Source organism: Gobio gobio (assembly GCF_949357685.1).
Source record: "Gobio gobio genome assembly, chromosome: 5".
Lineage (NCBI taxonomy): Eukaryota > Metazoa > Chordata > Actinopteri > Cypriniformes > Gobionidae > Gobio > Gobio gobio.
The window spans coordinates 6940234-6953069 of record NC_137101.1 but is presented as its reverse complement, the minus strand read 5'-3'; the positions used below and the strand labels follow the sequence as shown (position 1 = coordinate 6953069).

At 39.1% G+C, this 12836-nt stretch overlaps 1 protein-coding gene across 1 annotated transcript; it reads left to right on the top strand.

Moving 5' to 3' along the window:
• The first annotated feature begins 207 nt into the window (after window positions 1–207).
• ada2b (adenosine deaminase 2b) lies at window positions 208–12565 on the top strand. Its single transcript, XM_079817924.1, has 10 exons — window positions 208–364; window positions 1939–2260; window positions 3751–3970; window positions 7085–7295; window positions 8193–8320; window positions 8625–8715; window positions 10208–10316; window positions 11250–11407; window positions 11729–11931; window positions 12023–12565. Exons 1-10 carry the CDS (start codon window positions 359–361, stop codon window positions 12108–12110), a joined length of 1536 nt encoding a protein of 511 aa, XP_079674050.1. The 5' UTR covers window positions 208–358; the 3' UTR covers window positions 12111–12565.
• Window positions 12566–12836: the final 271 nt, after the last annotated feature.

The following is a 12836-nucleotide window of genomic DNA, read 5'->3' as shown; positions in this document are numbered from 1 at the left end:
ACCAAACGTCTGTTAACACTGCAAAGATTATATTGATGTGAAACTGACTAATGAAAAACAATATAGAGCAGATCTTCTCCCATTGTGTTCTTACTGAGTCTACTGTGGACGATTGTGATAAACGGCAGTCATTTGGGGAATGTCATAATGAGACGGGTTTGCTGAAGGCTCTTATTCTGTGAGTCATTTGAGATTTCACAGTATGTCACATGCTCTATTGTCATCATATTGGCCATTCTCATGTGCTATCCCGCAGAATGAGGAACTTGACATGCAGAAACAAGTCGGCTGAAGTACACGCTCTCTGAATGTAAGACAAACAGCAGGGAACAAAAAGGGAGTTAGGAGTAAAATAAACATGAAGGTAAGGTCTTGTTTAGCATGCAGATGGAGATAGTAATATTTGAAGGTTTTCTGTATTGGATTAACATTGAAAATAACACTAACCATACTAAGGAAATAGTGATATCTAACATAACCTGTGTTGAATATAATAATAATAATACTACTGTAGGTTGCAATATGAACATTATTTATTAATAAAATGTATGTTCAAAGGTTTTGAACGTTGAAAATGTTGACCTTTGATTAATATCCTGACCTTTAACCAGCGATAGATCTGATTAAGACATTAAACTAGGACAAAAGTCAATTCTTGCATCCAAACCATTGCTGTAAATAAGAAAACAGCTTGGTTTAAAACCTCCAGATTGTCCGATTAGTCAGCTTGTATTAAAACAATCATATTCAATGCAAACTGAAATGTAGTTTAGGTCCAAATTGCACTGTGCAAAAGAACCGTCAGACACATTTAACCCTCTGGGGTTCTTCATTTATGGGTCACACTCAGGACCTTCGAAAAAATATTTTTGAGTAAAATCAATGAAATATATTTTTGTTCAATGATATTTTTTCTTTTTTGTTGTTTTGAGATAATTTTATGATTTATAATTAATATTTATGCAATAATTATGACCCATTTTTTCCCATTGAATATAATAAACAATGTATATCTATTTATAATTTTTTTTATTAAAGCTGTATTTCATTTTAGAATCAAGCCTAGTCCTCATGAAAGCAATTTTTTAACTGAGATCGGTGCCATCCGGTGGACACATTGAGCATTTTTATCACGCAAGAGCACATTTTTACCACTATAGTGGATCTTGCGTTTTATAAAAAGAAAAAAAAATCGTACCTTCATCAGAATGGTCCGAAACTTGGTGACTTTGTTGTTACTTGGTATATGAACACCCAAAAAAAATGGGGACAGGATTTGAAAAGTCTAAGTGGTTGAAAAAAAAAAAAGTCAATCTCAGGACCACCATAGGAAATGAATGGGAAATTAGTTTTTTTTGTGCATACAATCTACAAATCAGCCAGGATGCAGAAAAAAAGGACTCAACAGTGAAGGGGTGGATCTCTAAAACATCAAGAGTGCAAAACAGACAAAAACACACACACACGCACACACACAAATTAATGCGTGCCATTCCAAAAGCTAATTGTGTTTTTGTGTGTGTGTGAGTTTTTTTGGTCTGTTTTGCACTCTTGATGTTTTAGAGATTCACCCCTTCACTGTTGAGTCCTTTTTTTCTGCATCCTGGCTGATTTGTAGATTGTATGCACAAAAAAACTCTGTATTTTCATATTTTTGCCAATTACCCATTAATTTCCTATGGGGGTCATTTTTGACCCAAATTTTTTTTTTACGACCATTTAGACTTTTCAAATCCTGTCCCCAATTTTTTTGGGTGTTCATATAACAAGTACCAATAAAGTCACCAAGGACCATTCCGATGAAGCTACGATTTTTAACATTTTTATTTTAAAAAATTTGGGTCAGAAATGACAGAAGAGCCCCAGAGGGTTAATAAAGACAAATCACTTTTTTCTTAAACTAACAATCATGGGAATGCCACTGTCTCATTGTCTCAGGATCTCTGTACGAGCACGAGGTGTCTCTTCTGGCATATCTCCAGCAGGGCAGCTCTGATCATGCTGGTACTGTGTATCAGAGAGTGTAATCCGATGCCAGACCCCCATCAGAGGGATCTGATGCTGAAGCAGGAGCTCTCCCAGCAAGTAGGGGGCAGAGTGGAGCTCACTCCGGCTGAACTGCAGCTGGATTCACTCCTACGCCAGCTAAAGCTGAAGGAAATGGTTAATTCACCTTTCCCACCTGCCAATCACTTCTTCAAAGTGCGGCACCTTGTGCAAAAAAGCCCTGTCTTCAAACTGCTGCAGAAAATGCCAAAGGGTAAAACACAGTTCTATGTTTGGGACGTGTGATATTTCCTCCCCAAACCAGTTCAGCGCAAATTCCACCTGAGGCAATTTCATTGGGAGGACCTGCCCTTTTACAAAGTTTTAATTTTGTTTTGGGGCTCTACTAGAATAGGTTTTCGTGCTTGAATGTTAAAAAAAACATTATTTTCACATATTTGACATTAGCTATGTTTCCATCTACCTATTTTTATGCACATTTTTGGATATCGCATCAAAAAATGCTGAATGGAAACGCCAAGATGCGCCTAAATTCTAAACATGCGCATTAAAAACCTATGCGCTCGTTTGAGTCGGACACATTTTCTATCCGATACGAAAACATGTGCATAAACTACGCTGGAAATGCATAATCATGTGACTTTCGCGAACATCATAATTGTACTAACCAGCGGAAAAATCGTGTTTGCAAAGCATATGAAATGCTGTTTTGGTCATTCAGAAGTCTGTTGTCAAAGATGCTCGGTATATTTCATCAGACTTCGATGTTGAATGACAAAATAACCTAATAATACTCATACATTACACAGTTGAGTACATAGTGTATACACAGTAAAAACTTATTTGTTCAGTTTACTTAATTTAATTGTGCAAACTCGTTGCTTTAATTCAATTAAGTAAGCTTAAACCGTTTAAGTTTTGTCAACTTAATTCTATCTGTGATCTGAGGAAGTGTACTCCCAGAGTGAGAGTGCATTGCGGAATGAATAAATTAATTGCTTCGTTTTACTATTTTTGGATTTATTTTACTAAATGGTACTCAAACCAGTCAAGTCATTTTTACTTGAGTTTTCTAAGTAACGAAGGCATAGCATGCAAATAGTTCAGATTACTTCATTGTTTTAAGTAAGTTTAACAAATTATTGGACATTAAGTCAAGTTTACTAAAAAAGTCTCAGTAAGAACAACTGTTGGATCTGAGATACAACTTTCAAGCTGAAGCCCCTCCTTCCGAAAAGCTAAATGTGCTCTAATTGGTCGGACGGAGCAGTGTGTTGTGATTGGTCAAGCGCTACGAGCGTGTTTGGGAAAATGTCACGCCCCTTACAACAACCGCGATTTTCAACACACTACTAACTAACTCCTTTTTTGTGTATGACCTGGACGGGAATTATTTAAATGAGGAATATTGTGACGTGTTCGTTCCCGGAAGAAAACTCAAGGATATTCTGATATAGAGAAATGAAGTGCTTTGTAACTTTGCAGAACTTTTTCGAATCTCAAACAGCTCATAACACACTAAAGAAAGTTGAGGATGTAAAAAAAACCTTTAAGGTTAATGGGTATAGGGAAGGGTTAAGGGTTGTGTGTTGTGACAATGTGTTGGTAATCAGTACTGTGATTAACATGACCAATGAAATCTCTGAAAGTTTTGCGCTGAAATGGTTTGAGGAAAAAAAACAAAAAACACATATTTGGGGCATCTCTGTCCTTCAGATGATAAAATGACTCTGTGCCTGGCAGGCGCTGCTCTTCACATCCACAGCTCCGCTATGGTGAGCGTGGAATGGCTGGTGCTGAATGCAACATACAGGCCTCATTGTTACATCTGCTTCACGTGGGATGGGTCACTGCAGTTCCTTTTCTCTACCCTTATGCCCTTTCCGAGGTTAGGATGCTTTGTCTGGAGACGGCTAGACGTGCTGAGGGCCAGTCTCAGTGACGTCACTGCCTTTGATAACAGGTGATCAAACTTATTTCAACATCAGGCAAAAAATAACCACTGGTACAAACAATGACAGTGGCCATTCAGGATATGATATTGCACTGAAAAGCATCATTTGTTTGCAAATGCCACAAATGTATTTTTAAGTATGCCTTTAGTGGAAGTTTGACAGGTATATATATACACAGTACAGCAATCAGGCATAACATTATGACTGGTGAAGTGTATAACACTGATTCTCTCCTCATCAAGGCACCTGTTAGTGGGTGGGATATATTAGGCAGCAAGTGAACATTTTGTCCTCAAAGTTGATGTGTTAGAAGCAGGAAAAATGGATAAGCGTAAGGATTTGAATTAGTTTGACAAGGGCCATATTGTGATGGCTAGACGACTGGGGTGTTCCCGGTCTGCAGTGGTCAGGATCTATCAAAAGTGCTCCAAGGAAGGAACAGTGGTGAACCGGCGACAGGTTCATGGGCGGCCATCACTGATGCACGTGGGGAGTAAAGGCTGGCTGGTGTGGTCCGATCAAACAGACGAGCTACTGGAGCTCAAATTGCTCAAGAAGTTAATGCTGGTTCTGATAGAAAGGTGTCAGAATACACAGTGCATCTCAGTTTGTTGTGTATGGGGCGGCATAGCCGCAGACCAGTGCCCATGCTGACCCCTGACCTCCGCCCAAAGCACCAACAGTGGCACGTGAGCATCAGAACTGGACCACGGAGCAATGGAAGAAGGTGGCCTGGTCTGATGAATCACGTTTTCTTTTACAACTCGTGGATGGCCGGGTGTGTGTGCGTCACTTACCTGGGGAACACATGGCACAGGTGCACTATGGGAAGAAGGCAAGCCTGCGGTGTGATGCTTTGGGCAATGTTCTGCTGGGAAACCTTGGGTCCTGCCATCCATGTGGATGTTACTTTGACATGTACCACCTACCTAAGCATTATTGCAGACCCTGTACACCCTTTCATGGAAATGGTATTCCCTGGTGGCTGTGGCTCTTTCAGCAGATAATGCGCCCTGACACAAAGCAATACGGTTCAGGAATGGTAAGGAGCACAAGTTTGAGGTGTTGACTTGTCCTCCAAATTCCCCAGATCTCAATCAAATCGAGCATCTGTGGGATGTGCTGAACAAACAAGTCCGATCCATGGAGGCCCCACCTCGCAACTTACAGGACTTAAAGGATCTGCTGCTAACATCTTGGTGCCAGATACCACAGCACAGCTTCAGGGGTCTAGTGGGGTCCAGCCTCGACGGGTCAGGGCAAAAGGGGGACCAACACAATATTAGGGCCTGATGTTATAATGTTATGCCTGATCAGTGTATATATATTTATCAAGTTCTGTCATGAAACTCTAGATGGTGCTAGCTGATGGGTTCTAAACGTAACTGCTGATATTTAAGTTGTTAACTACAGTGACATGAAAAAGTATGTGAACCACTTGCAGAATCTGTGAAAATGGGAATAATTTTAACTAAATAAGAGGGATCATATAAAATGCATGTTATTTTTTATTTAGTGCTGTCCTGAATAAGATATTTTACATATTTTTTTTTTTTACATATAGTCCACAAGACAAAAAAATAGCTGAATTTATTAAAATAACCCTGATAAAAAGTTGCTGAACCACTGATTCTTAGTGCTGTGTGTCGTTCCCTGGATGATCCACGGCTGTTTTTCTGTTCACGAGTCTCTTGTTTGTCCTGAGCAGTTAAACTGCCCAATGTTCTTCAGAAAAATCCTCCAGGTTATGCACATTCTTCAGTTTTCCAGCCTCTTTTTCATATTTGAACCCTCTCCAGCAGGGACTGTGTGATTTTGAGATCCATCTTTTCACACTGAGGACAATCGAGGGACTCAAACACAACTACTAAAAAAGGTTGAAACATTCACTGATGCTCCAGAAGGAAACACGACGCATTAAGAGCCGGGGGGTGAAAACCCACTGAATTTGAAGATCAAGGTAAATTGTACTTCATTTGTCTTCATCGAAACATGCAAGTATCTTCTGTTGCTTCTGAAGGGAAGTACTTAATGAAAAAAAATTATATTTAAACAAAATAAGAAAAATTTGGACAACTTCATCCTGTTCAAAAGTTTTCACCCCCCGGCTCTTAATGTGTTGTGTTTCCTTCTGGAGCATCAGTGAATGTTTCAACCTTTTTTTAGTAGTTGTGTTTGAGTCCCTCAGTCGTCCTCAGTGTGTAAAGATGGATCTTAAAATCATACAGTCATTGCTGTAGAGGGTTCAAATATGAAAAAGAGGCTGGAAAACTGAAGAATGTGCATAACCTGGAGGATTTTTCTGAAGAACATTGGGCAGTTTAACTGCTCAGGACAAACTCATGAAAAGGGACTCATGAACAACCATCACAAAACAAAAAAACAGCCGTGGATCATCCAGGTGACGACACACAGCACTGAGAATCAGTGGTTCAGCAACTTTTTGTCAGGGTTATTTGAATAAATTCAGCTATTTTTTTGTCTTGTGGACTATATGTAAACATTTGTTATGCAAAATATCTTATTCAGGACAGCACTAAATAAAAAATAACATGCATTTTATATGATCCCTCTTATTTAGTTAAAATGATTCCCATTTTCACAGATTCTGCAAGCGGTTCACATACTACATGGCACAAGCTGATTGGTTCATGTCACATCTGCAGCCAATGAACTTGCAGCTCAACATTTAAGTAGCTGGTTAGCATTCACTATAGCAGTTTGAAGCACGCTTTTAGAGTTGAAACCCTCCACCTTCCCCAGCTCCACCTGCCTAGATCTGCTATGGGTTATCTTATATATGCTATTTGTGCTGAAGCAGTAAGTCTTATATGCTCACATCAGCATTAATCTACAACAACAGCAGTGTGTGTGTGTGTGTGTGTGTGTGTGTGTGTGTGTGTGTGTGTGTGTGTGTGTGTGTATGTGTGTGTGTGTGTGTATGTGTGTGTGTGTGTGTGTGTGTGTGTGTGTGTGTGTGTGTGTGTGTGTGTGTGTGTGTGTGTGTGTGTGTGTGTGTGTGTGTGTGTGTGTGTGTGTGTGTGTGTGTCAAAATATATTTATAACTACTTCCAAAACCATTAAACTGAAAATAGACTAATTACATGAATTCAATTTCTCAGTTTAATGCGGAATCTTACACTCTTCACGGAAGACCCGGAGACGTCTTATCCAACACAAGATGCAGCATGGGACAGGTTTGAGAAGATATTTAAGGCTCTATCTGGGTTGATAAACTATGCGCCTGTTTTTAAGGACTACATTTACGAGGCTCTGACAGACCTTTACAAAGACAACATCATGTACGTGGAGCTGAGGGTCGGACTGTCCAAGGTTTGCAACTGTTACACCACATTACTATATTTAAGTTTATACAGTATGTGCTCTTGGATGAAAACAGATAGCATGTTTTACCTTAAAGTGCCTCTATTGTGCTATTTTAAAGGTTCCTAATTTTGTTTTGGAGTTTCGTACATGCATCCAAGAAAAATAATAATTCTCACAATGTACAGTGCAGCATCACCTCGTCTTAATAATGGAGTGACGCTGCGTCTGAATATGCTTTCATATACTGTATATGAAAAACAGTGCATATGTCCGAATTCATAGTATTCATAGAACAGTAGGCTACTTGCAACAAGATTCTGAAGTGTGAATGGATGGAAGTGAAGCGACACAACTGACGTAGGTCACATGACAATAACAACATGGTGGATGTAGTACATCCGAATTTTATCTCTGCTCTGATTGGTCAGATGGCCCAGTCTGTTGTGATTGGTCTACTCTGCTCTGATTGGTCAGACAGCCCAGTCTGTTGTGATTGGTCTACTCCGCTCGCTCACTTCTCGACTATATAGTATGTGAAAAACAATACACCAACAGAGTAGTATGTCTGAATTCAAAGTATTCGGAAAACTGCACAAAAAAGTGCGCATACAATTCTTTGTTTTGGGAGAAAATAACTTTGATCTTAAAAACTTTGAAGACCTTTTACATTCACAAACAGCCATATTACACACTACATGAAAGAAATATCCGAAAAAAGCACAATAGGGGCACTTTAAACATGTAAAATCCCCTAATAAAAGGTCCCTTACAGACAGGTCATTTAAACAAATTCATGAACAATCCATGTCTAGGTCCAAATCCTTTAACTTTTTTATGTGAAAACCATGTTTATCTTATATTGTCCTGAAAGCTAACTATTTTGTCAAATTATATTTTGTTTAGGCATATGAACTGGACGGCACGACTCATGACAGAGCGTGGTCTCTGGAGGTCTACAGAAACATCACTGAGCAGTTCAGAGCAAATCATCCAGACTTTATAGGAACTCGTATAATATTAACTGTCCACAGGTAAAACTACATCACATCTGATGCTCTGCTTTTACAACCATTAAAGAATTACAGCCTTTTCTTGTAAAGAGTGTACCATTTTTGTTCATTTAATTCAGTCACTTTACTGTTTACCGTTTCTAAAAACAAAGAAAGACATAATTGGTTCAATTATGATTAGACTAAGAGTAAGAGATTAGAGTAAGAAGAACAAGAAACATTTTTGTAAACTCTCAGTTAAATTTTTTTTTTTAAATTGTCTAGGATTTTGTTTCGAAAGGAGATTATTTAATATACTTTTCTGCTGATCTGAATGCATACGCAGGAATCTTTATGTGTATCAAGTGAAGCGGGCAGTGCAAGAGGCCGACGAAATGCAGCGAAAATATCCAGACATCGTCGTTGGATTTGACCTGGTAATCTCACCCTTGACTTAAATTAGGCTACAATCTGTAGCCGTGCCACCAGAATGGAATAACCAAGGGAACTAAAAGATATGAATAGTAAATTTGTCAAAAAATAGGAAAAATAAATTAACCTGTACTCAAAGGAGTTGGAAAATTGGACAAAATAAAAGAATGAAGGGTGAAATTATATGCCACATTTAACGCAGGGAGGAAACAAGATATAAGAAAGATATCAAGAGGAGGTGAGAAGCCACGTTGGTTCCCGAAGTATTTTTTTCCATTAATTTCTCCCATCAGGATTTTTTTTTTAAAGTGTAACAATAAGCCATGAGTCTTGATTTGAAGCAAAAAGTACCTGAAAATCGAACAAAAATACAAAGGTACAAGACTTGTGTACTTAACGGCTTTAGTGATAGAAAGAACGAATTAAAAAGCCAAGTCGTCAACTTTATTTATATAGCGCTTTTTACAATGCAGATTGTTTCAAAGCAGCTTTACAGTGTTAAACAGGAAAATAATGGAGAAAACGGTGATGTTATCCAGCTCATTTTAATTATCATATAGTGACAATGTGGGCAGATCAGTAATTTAGTTGAAAATTAATTTGAATATTAGATAGTTAGATAGGAATATTCTAAAGATCGGGGTCATCACGCCGGGGACGGGTTTATTGAAGATGTCGTGTTGATGAGGCAATTATTAGATAGGAATATTTGAAAGATCGGAGTCAACACACCAGAGACGGTATACTGGGATGTCGTGTCGATAAGGCAATTATTGTATAGGAATATTCGCAAAGATCGGAGTCATCACTTCAGAGACAGGTTTATTGAGGATGCCGTGTCGATGAGGCAATTTCAGGGGGAGTCTAATTGACACGGTCTCTGCAGACACTTCAGGGATGCGTTGGTCAAGCGATGGAGAAACATAAAACATTCGTTTGACTATGTATATTGAGCCAAGGATTCCAATGATATAAGACACTTGAGTCTGCGACAAACGGTTAATGAGCAGAGCCTTTTCCCGCTACTCAAATGCTGATATAAAAACACCATACTTTATGTTTATTGAAAAATATGCATATATACTGTACATTCAAATATTTTGAGAGCGTAGGGAGATTGACTCAATTATATCATTTGAGGTATTTAATGGGAGAGGGCGGAGCTAACAAGATCTTTTGGCACTTGTTTCGACTCTTTTCTGTACAGCATCACAGATAATGTAGTTTTTCCTCCATGAATTCCGCTGTTTAACGCGAATATTTTAAACGAAGTTGAAATAATGCAGGCTTATGGCTTCAAAAGAAGCAAATACTATCGAATAACAACCCCGTAGCTCACAGTAAGGCTGTCTTTAAAGTATTTTTTCCATAATAAGTAGGCCTACTCTTTTTAAAAGTAGGAAAAAGTTATTTTTCACAAGGACATTGGGCTTGATCGGGTCCCTGCACGTAACAATAGCATTACTTTTCTCTGATTCTATCAATGTATTGCTGTAGGTAGGCCGTGAAGACACTGGAAGGTCAATCTGGTACTTTCGAGATGCCTTGTCACTCCCTTCAGAGATGGAAACACAACTTGCTTTCTTTTTCCATGCTGGAGAAACAGGTCAGTATGTGTAGCTCACTTCATTTTCACAGTTACAATTACCCAGCTAACAAAAATATGTTCAAAGAACATTTCGCCAACGTTCCCATTGAGTTTTGAAAACTTATTTCTAAATGTTCAAACGTTTTCTTGGTTGTGTGAACGTTAGAGAAAACATTAAGGGACTAAAACATGTTTAAATAACATTAGACGAACAACTAAAAAAATGTATTATCACAACATGCCGACTTTTTGGGACTTTTTCACCGTATCCCCCAGAGTTAGAGAAGTCCATACATACCATTCTCATCTCGGTGCGTGCCATAACTCTGTCTGACGCACCCACCGCTAGCCTAGCTTAGCACAAAGACTGGAGGTAAATGGCTCCAGCTAGCCTACTGCTCAATAAGTGACAAAATAACGCCAACATTTTCCTATTTACATGTTGTGATGTGTATAGTTACATTGTGTACTAAGACCGACGGAAAATGAAGTTGCGATTTTCTAGTCCGATATGGCTAGGAACTATACTCTCATTCCTTCGTAATGATCAAGGAACTTTGTGCCGTAGCAAGGTTGCAGCGGCGCAATGATATTACGCAGTGCCTGAAATAGGCTAACTTCCGTCAACATAACCAACGTGACAACCTGCTTGCACAGAGAGCGTGCCGGGGACTATTTTTAGGCGCTGCGTCATCATATCATTGCGCCGCTGTACTCATGGTACGGCAGCAAAGTTCCTTGATTATTACGCAGGAATGAGAGTATAGTTCCTAGCCATATCGGCCTAGAAAATCGCAACTTTTCATTTTCCGTCATTCTTAGTCTTTTGCTTGTTTTGCAAAGGTTGTGAAAATTCACAAAGCGTGTGAACTATTTTCAATCTTCCGCATTTGGATCAATCTCTCCCTCATATCTCTGAGTTTCCCACGTTCGCTGTGTGTGTGCTTTCAGATTTGGATGGTACAGATGTGGACAGGAATGTGTTAGACGCTCTGTTGTTTAACACCAGCCGCATTGGACATGGCTTTGCGATGGGACATCATCCCCTGGCCAAGCAGCTCTCCAGGACGAGAGGGGTGGCAGTGGAGTTGTGTCCCATTTCCAACCAGGTATAGCGGTTGGCAGTTTGTCCCTCAAGTAAAATGAGTTGAACTTCACATGGTGAAGCATTTTAGCAGCATCTAGTGGTGAGGTTGTGAATTGCAACCATCCACCGCTCATCCATCCCTTTCGAAGCTACGGTGGCTGACACAGGACAAAGATGTTGTCATCTGAGACAGCAGAAAGTTGTATAACTTTCAATATAAAATTGCATTTCTGTCAATAGTTCCTCATAAACACTACACACTGCACCCTTAAAAACGCATTTGTACAGACTTTTATTGTAACGTCAGAGTGGCTGGTTGAATTAACAGTTTCATTTTCTCCAGGTGCTAAAGCTAGTCTCGGATCTGCGAAACCACCCCGCCACGGCACTAATGTCGGACGGTCATCCCATAGTGGTGAGCTCTGATGATCCCACCTTATTCGGGACCACAGGGCTCTCCTATGATTTCTACCAGGCCTTTGTGGGAATTGGAGGGCTGAGTGCAAACCTGGGCACTTTAAAGGAGCTTGCGATGAATTCAATCAGGTGCAACATTTATTCATACACTTTCATTTGAGAAATCATTTCAGTTATGTAGAAGAGGAATTTAAGGTTGCACTTTCGCCCTTTTTAACAGGTACAGTTCCTTGTCACCACAACTACAGGATAAAGCTATGACGATATGGCAGGAAAAGTGGAATAAGTTTGTAGCAGAGAATTCCTAACCATGACAAACAGAAGAGGAGAGGGCTGTTTTGTTTAATCATTACCCAGTTAACAGGAAACGTTCTCAGAAATTTGCCTAAACAATGTTTAGAGAACATTTAAAATAACGTTCCCATAATGTTTGCAAATGGTTTGAATGTTCAGAGAACACTCAAATATAACATTTTCATAACTTAATGGGAATGTTAGTAAAATGTTTTTAGAACGGATTTTGTTAGCTGGGTAGTTAACTTATAAAACTAGGGAGTTTAAACAATGAAAAACAAAAACTCTGCACATTGCACACAAGGACTGTCTAAATGTTGAAAGTATTATTAGACACTACTTTGATTACAGCGTTTATATAAATGAATAAGAGTTTCATTTTCATAATTCTGACTTACATACTGTATTTTCCAGTTTTGATTTCTGAATTAAAACTTCATATTTTCCTTTCTGGTCATCACTGATCTCCAGACAGCGTTTAGTGCCTCTGTTCTGCACCAGGTATATCCTCAAATATTTGAAAATGGACATTTTGCATGCAAAGATTTTGGTATTATACTTTCTAGGTCCCAGTGCATGTGGTGCTTTAACCTTTTTGTGCCGGGGTACAGCTCTATAGAAACCTGCCTGAGCCTGGATCAACTGGGCCGATTGGTGTGAACTGGAGATATGGAGACCAAATTTTATCTCACCACTTGCTGTATAGTAAAACACCTGTGTGAGGAGAAATATACACCGAT